A 7668-nucleotide genomic window follows, 5' to 3' on the forward strand; every position below is an offset into this window, starting at 1 on the left:
CACACACACACACACACATATATATCTGCTGTATGAGAAATGTTTTACACGCAGCTGCTACATGGAAAAAAACAGAATAATAAGGACACAACGCTGCAATCACTACTAGGGCTGAGGAACCATCACCGTCTCATTCCTATAGGGAAATCTTCTATTTCTCTGGCAAGAAGCAGCATTTTCCTTCAGTAGAACCTGGTTTAGCAGTCGCAGCCCCTGACGCATTAGACAATGTGCATATACTGGCAATTCAGATGAGAGTATTGGGAAAAGACCCCACCCAAAGTCACAGGTGACCATCTCTAGATATATATTATTCAATATTATGAGAAGGCTCAGTGATACAATGTTACAGCTAGAGATGTCACCGGTATTCCTACTGATAATACATAATAAGCATTAGTTAGGGAAATACATATATATTAAATCCTGCAGATGCTTTAAAGCAGCAATCTGGTATAGGCAGTATGATGCAAGCCATTGCACAACAGCCTCAGACACACATCAGCACTGTGGCCTTACCTTGCTGTCTTGCAGGGGCCCCATGGTCCACACTCCAGGTGAGAGGGGAGGGATAGAAGGTCCTGTGGGTACAAATACCATTGAGGGCAGACAGAAGGTATCAGCAATGCTCCTCTCTCTCTGAGCTGCCTCCTAGCTGTATGATCCCCCTGACACTGACACCTCCCTGCTGATCTGGGCGTTCACCTTTCTCTCCTCCCAAGCAGCAGACTCCCTCCTGCCAGAGTCCCTTCCATGCCTCAGACATCATTCCATCCAGGTGGCTGCATCAGGATCACCTGGGACCCAATCCACTGACCACTACCTATTCCCCAGATTCTGAGTGCAGGATGCCCACCTTGCTGTAGGCATGACCCCACCAGCACTACATGCCCCCCACCTACCTGGGCAGCTGGCTTCTCTCTAGTCTCCAGACAGTGGTGCACTGCAGCTGACACAATGCTGTCCTCCTCTTCCTCCCTCCTCCAGGCTCCAGCACACACCTCACTGGCTGCAGACAGGGCTGAGGATGCTGCTGCTGTGCGCAGTGCCCCCTTCTGGCCGCTGCTGGTCATGCTGCTGTTGCTGTACACATGATGCTCCTGTCACAGGGGATGACAGAGCAATGCGGGATCTGGGTGATTCCTGCAAAGCACAGGCTGGCACAAAGCTGCAGCTACAGAATGATGGGCACAGGCTGCTGCTCTGCTAGTGTTTGCTGATGATGCCTGGCACTGCCCACTGGTGACCTGGGCACCCCAGCTGAGTGACAGGTGGCCCTGGATTTATACAATGCAGAATAAGTATATGCTCTTACACAGCAGCCTTACAGGTGGTGCTGCCACTGCTGGACATGCCCACTGACCTAGATGGTGCCCTTGGAAACTGCTGCCCCTAAACTGGATCCAGTTCACATGATTATGCTGCACATATACAGGGGTACGGTCACTAGGTCTACAGCAAGAAGGTCGACAAGCATTAGTCAACACCACTAAGTTGACATGCATTAAGGTCGACATGACTCAATATTGACATGCAGGAAGGTCGACATGACTGAAGGTTGACACGGGTTAGGTTGACAGGGTAATGAGGTCGACAGTCAAAATGTTGACATGGGGTTTTTCTGATTTATTTGAGCCAATATGTGCCGACAGGCGGTATTTCATGCCCTACCATCCACTAGGGTGTGGAGGGAGAATAAATAGTGTCCTGAGCGTTGCGATGCTACGTTTCAGTGTCCATGTCGACTGTGTCGAAATTCAGGACACAAAAAAGTGAAAAACCCCATGTCGACATTTTGACTGTCGACCTTCCCCATGTTGACCTAATGCTTCTGTCGACCAAATTACCCCGTCGACCTAACCCGCGTCCACCTTGAGTCAGGTCGACCTTAATGCATGTCGACCTACTTGCTGTCTGCTCAATGATCCATACCCCATTTACAGGGTTAAACGCAGGATTCTATGTGTGTGTGTGTGGGGGGGGTTACGCACACAGACACACACATACACACATATGCATGCATACTCATTACTGTCCCTGGATCACATGACTATGCTGCACATTACTGCTCCCGGATCACATGACTATGCTGCACATTACTGCTCCCGGATCACATGACTATGCAGCACATTACTGCCCCCGGATCACATGACTATATTGCACATTACTGCCCCCGGATCACATGACTATATTGCACATTACTGCCCCTGGATCACATGACTATGCAGCACATTACAGCTCCTGGCTCACATGATTATGTCGCACATTACTGCCCCTGGCTCCCATGAATAAGACACACATTACTGCCCCCAACTGACATGATTATGCCTCACAATTCTGCCCCCAGATCACATGACTATGCCGCACATTACTGCCCCTGAATCACCTGATTATACTGCACATTACTGCCCCAGGATCACATGACCGTGCCACACATTACTGCCCCCAATCACATGACCATGCCGCACATTACTGCCCCCGCCACACATGATTATGTCACACATTACTGCCCGACTCACATGATTATGCCGCAAATTACTGCCCCTGACTCACATGACTATGCCGCACATTACTGCCCCCAACTGACATGACTATGCCGCACATTACTGCCCCCAATCACATGACCATGCCGCACATTACTGCCCCCGCCACACATGATTATGTCACACATTACTGCCCCCAACTGACATGATTATGCCGCAAATTACTGCCCCTGACTCACATGACTATGCCGCACATTACTGCCCCCAACTGACATGACTATGTCACACAACCCTTCCCCGGCTCACATGACTAAGTCACACATCACTTTCCCGGCTCACAGGACTATGTCGCATATCACTGCCCGGCTTACATGACTCTGTTGCACATAACTCCCCCGGTTTGCATGACAATGTCACATATTGCTGTCCTGGCTCACATGACTACGCCGCACACCACCCCTGCTCACGGACAGGTATGGGAGGGAGAGGGGCGGGCATCACGGGAACTCCCAGCATTCTTCTATAGCAGTGATTGGTGGCACTACTTCTTAAGGGGAAGGGTGATGATGAAGGTGCTCAGCCCCACGGCCATCAGCAGACAGCTGCATCACCTGTTGTGAAGAATATTGCTAATGCCCACCCTACTCCCACCCGGGTAACGGTCACTAGGTCGACAAGGGGAAGGTCAACATGCATTGGGACGGCACAGATGATCGACATGCTTGAAGTTCAACAGGGACATTAGGGCGACACAAGCATTAGGTCGACATGGGCTAGGTTGACAGTCAAAAGGTCAACGTGGGACACCTCTGCAAGTACCACAAGGCACCCCAGGCAGTGGCGTAATAGCCCCGCAGACCCCACGATGGTGGGGAGGTGCTGAGCAAGTGTGATCACCGGGGGTCTACGAGGCTATCACTGCACTGCGCTGACGTGCTGTACCCCTCCACTTCCCGCCGCTGCTGTCACCGCTGGGCAGTGGTGCAAGTGGGAAAAAGTTCTTAGTGGTACTGTGGCGCGTGCCTAAGGCGCGCGTCGAAAAATGGGCGTGGTCAGGGGGTGTGACCAGGGGCGTGGTCATATGACACTAGGGGGAGTGGCTGGAATATTGCATGCCGAAGGCACTTGGCCAAAGTTTACACAGTAATGCCTGTTACGCGTCACACACCCAATACATATGACCCATGCCATAATGCCCGTTACACATTATTCCCCACACCATAATGCTCATTACACCGCACAACTGATGCCCATTACTAATATGCCCCGAAAGTGCCAGATATGCCCCCACAGTGACCCAGTGCCAGATATATGCCCCCACAATGCCACACATATGCCCCCAGTGCCAGATATGCCCCCCCAGATATGCCCCCACAGTGCCACACATATGCCTCCAGTGCCAGATATGCCCCCAGTGCCACACATATTCCTCCAGTGCCAGATATGCCCCCAGTGCCAGATATATGCCCTCACAATGCCACAAATATGCCCCCAGTGCCAGATATGCCCCCACAGTGCCACACATATGCCTCCAGTGCCAGATATGCCCCCAGTGCCACACATATGCCTCCAGTGCCAGATATGCCCCCAGTGCCACACATATGCCTCCAGTGCCAGATATGCCCCCAGTGCCAGATATATGCTCTCACAATGCCACAAATATGCCCCCAGTGCCAGATATGCCCCCACAGTGCCACACATATGCCTCCACTGCCAGATATGCCCCCAGTGCCACACATATGCCTCCAGTGCCAGATATGCCCCCAGTGCCACACATATGCCTCCAGTGCCAGATATGCCCCCAGTGCCAGATATATGCCCTCACAATGCCACAAATATGCCCCCAGTGCCAGATATGCCCCCACAGTGCCACACATATGCCTCCAGTGCCAGATATGCCCCCAGTGCCACACATATGCCCCCACAATGCCACACATTTGCCTCCAGTGCCAGATATGCCCCCACAGTGCCACACCTATGCCCCCAGTGCCAGATGCCCCCACAGTGCCACACATATGCCTCCAGTGCCAGATATGCCCCCACAGTGCCACACATATGCCCCCAGTGCCACACATATGCCCCCACAGTGCCACACATATGCCCCCAGTGCCAGATATAGTGCCACACATATGCCCCCAGTGCCAGATATAATATGCCCCCACAGTGCCACACATAAATGTCCCCACAGCAGCACAACTCACCAGTGCTGGCTGCGTCCGGTCCAGTCAGGTCCTCTCCCCCCTACAGTCCCCCGCTGTTCTGCTTCCCTGGGGAGGGGAGGGGGGGGGAGCGCATCTCCCGTCCCTTCTGCCTGGCTCTCTCTATCTCGCGGGCTGGCTCCTGATTGGCTGCCAGCCCGCGAGCTCTGATTGGCTGTCGCCTGACAGCCTAGTCTGAGTGACACACTGAGGGGAGGGAGAGAAGCGCAATGCGCTCCCCTCCGCTAGCAATCAGCTGTGGCGGGGCGGCGAAAACCACGCCCCCGCCACTTACATATGCGCGCATGCGCAATAAACACTTTGGGGGCAGATTTGTTATGGCGGTACGGGGTACCGGCAGTATTTCTTTTAACGGTACGCCGTACCACCCCGTACTGCCAAACTTGCAGCTCTGCCGCTGGGTCTGTGGCTGGGACCAGCAGATCTACTTGTCTGCGGTCTCGGCGCTCCTCCTAGCTCCTGCTGCTATTGAAAAATGACTATTACAAAATGTCCGCCCCCTTAGAGCAGACGCTAGAGGAGAAAGCGGCCTTCTCAGGGCCGTTTCTAGACAATTTAGCTCCTAGGGCGAAGAAAAAAAAAAGCGCCCCCCCCAATACATAACATGGGATAATAGAAATTGCGCGCGCCTACGGCGTGCGCCGAAATAGGGGGTGTGGCTTAATTTTAAAAGGGGTGTGGCTTAATGTGAGGCGTGGTCTAGCAGGAAAACAATTACCTTATATCACACTTTTGCAACCTGCATGACCAGACATTGGTTGCTGCAGGAATTGTTATTGTCCTCCCGCACTTAGGTTGGCCGGCTGAAGGCCACACACAGTGACCTAGTACGCCTCACAGATCAAGGCCAAACAATGACAGGCTACTTAAATCATTATACACTATTTATCCGTGATGCCAATTACACATTACGCCGTACACTGTGATGACGATTACATATTACGCCGCACACCGTGATGACAATTACACATTACACCGCACACCAAGATGCCCATTAGACCCCACGCTGTGATGGCAATTACACAATACTCCACACATCGTAATGCCCATTACACATTATGCCCCATGTGCCGCTGCCGCACAACTGATGCCGTTTACTAATATGCCCCCACAGTGCCAGATATGCCCCCACAGCGCCACACATGCCCCCACAGTGCCACACATATGCCCCCACAGTGACACAAATATATGCCCCCACAGTGCTACACATATGCCCCCACAGTGACACAAATATATGCCCCCACAGTGCTACACATATGCCCCCACAGTGCCACAAATATATGCCCCCACAGTGCCACAAATATATGCCCCCAGTGACAGAAATATATGCCCCCACAGTGCCACACATATGCCCCGTGACAGAAATATATGCCCCCACAGTGCCACACATATGCCCCGTGACAGAAATATATGCCCCCACAGTGCCACACATATGCCCCCAGTGCCACAAATATATGCCCCCACAGTGCCACAAATATATGCCCCCACAGTGCCACAAATATATGCCCCCACAGTGCTACACATATGCCCCCACAGTGCCACAAATATATGCCCCCACAGTGCTACACATATGCCCCCACAGTGCCACAAATATATGCCCCCACAGTGCCACAAATATATGCCCCCACAGAGCCACAAATATATGCCCCCACAGTGCCACAAATATATGCCCCCACAGTGCCACAAATATATGCCCCCACAGTGCTACACATATGCCCCCACAGTGCCATAAATATATGCCCCCACAGTGCCACAAATATATGCCCCCACAGTGCTACACATATGCCCCCACAGTGCCACAAATATATGCCCCCACAGTGCTACACATATGCCCCCACAGTGCCACAAATATATGCCCCCACAGTGCTACACATATGCCCCCACAGTGCCAAACTCACTTTTTCTATGCTGCTTCCGAGGGGAGGGGAGCGCATCCTGCCTCTCTCCTTCCCCTTCAGTGTGTGTACCTGAGCTGAGCCGTCAGCCATTCATATCTCGCGCCCGAGATCTGATTGGCTGACAGCGGCAGCCCAGTGACTTGAGCGAGGGGACGGAGAGACGCACGATGCGTTCCCCTCCCCTCTCCAGCGTGTAGTCGGGGAGACAGCGGCGGCGGCTGCTGCGGCGGCTACAGGGTTTTGGGGGGGGGGGAGACTGCCGGGCGCCCTGGCTTTTTCAGAGGCGGACAAGCCGTGCGGCGCCCCGGGCTGCTGCACGGCTTGTCCGCCTCTAGAAACGGCCCTGTCTCTAGCATCCTTAGAAATGGTCTGCTGTTTGGGGCAGCCATTTTGTGAGGGTCATTTTCCTTAGCAAGAGGAGGTAGGAGGAGCACCTGGACCATAGATCCTGCAGCAGCAGCTATTTGGGGGGGGGGGGGGCTCCTACTGTGTGGGACACTGCTGCCTGCGGGTGGGACATAGGGCAGTCCCCCCAAAAATGGTCTGTCCCTTAAAATTGGGACAGTTTGGAGGTAGGCATTAGGTGAATTATTGTGGGTAATTGGATGCTTTAATCAATTGAATCTTGTTCAATTACAAAGTATAGGCCTGATTCATGCGCTTTCCGCAGCCTAGGGTACCACTTCTAAAATGAATCTCCACTTCAAGTCAACATACAATACCAAGAAACAATACAGGGTTCCCTTGATGTACTCTCTTTATCTTACAGAATTTTCCTCCGGCTGTTGATACCCAGAAGGAGAAAGAGAAACACAATAGTGCAATCTTGTAGTATTCTGTTGGATTATAGGTAGAGCATACGGATACCTCCCAACTTCTGAAGCAGCCAAAGAGGGACACTTGCACGGCGGAGCATAGGGGCGTGACCTATGCAAACAAGGGTGTGGCCTATGCAAATTATGCGCCACTGGGTCACACCCCCATTTTTGTCCTCTGCGTCGCTGAATAGTCCGGAGGTATGGGTAGAGTATAACAATAGAGTTCGTACCAGAATTATGGGCCTTATTC

General features: G+C 52.6%; 1 protein-coding gene across 3 annotated transcripts in view; it reads right to left on the minus strand.

The window, feature by feature from the left end:
- The window catches only part of SYBU (syntabulin), a 41507-nt gene extending 40454 nt beyond the window's left edge, over positions 1–1053 (minus strand). Inside the window, exons 1-2 of one of the 3 annotated variants that reach the window (XM_083186709.1) lie at positions 903–1053; positions 520–581 (exon numbers count right to left, since the gene is read on the minus strand). In XM_083186709.1, the coding sequence (XP_083042835.1) occupies positions 520–543 (24 nt within the window). In that variant the 5' untranslated portion in view covers positions 544–581; positions 903–1053. Of the gene's footprint in view, positions 1–519; positions 713–902 lie in introns of those variants that run through there. The other 2 variants (XM_083186708.1, XM_083186707.1) reach the window with 2 other exon arrangements.
- Between the last annotated feature and the right edge of the window lie 6615 nt (positions 1054–7668).

This window comes from Crinia signifera, chromosome 5, assembly GCF_055691185.1.
Source record: "Crinia signifera chromosome 5, ASM5569118v1, whole genome shotgun sequence".
Classification (NCBI taxonomy): domain Eukaryota; kingdom Metazoa; phylum Chordata; class Amphibia; order Anura; family Myobatrachidae; genus Crinia; species Crinia signifera.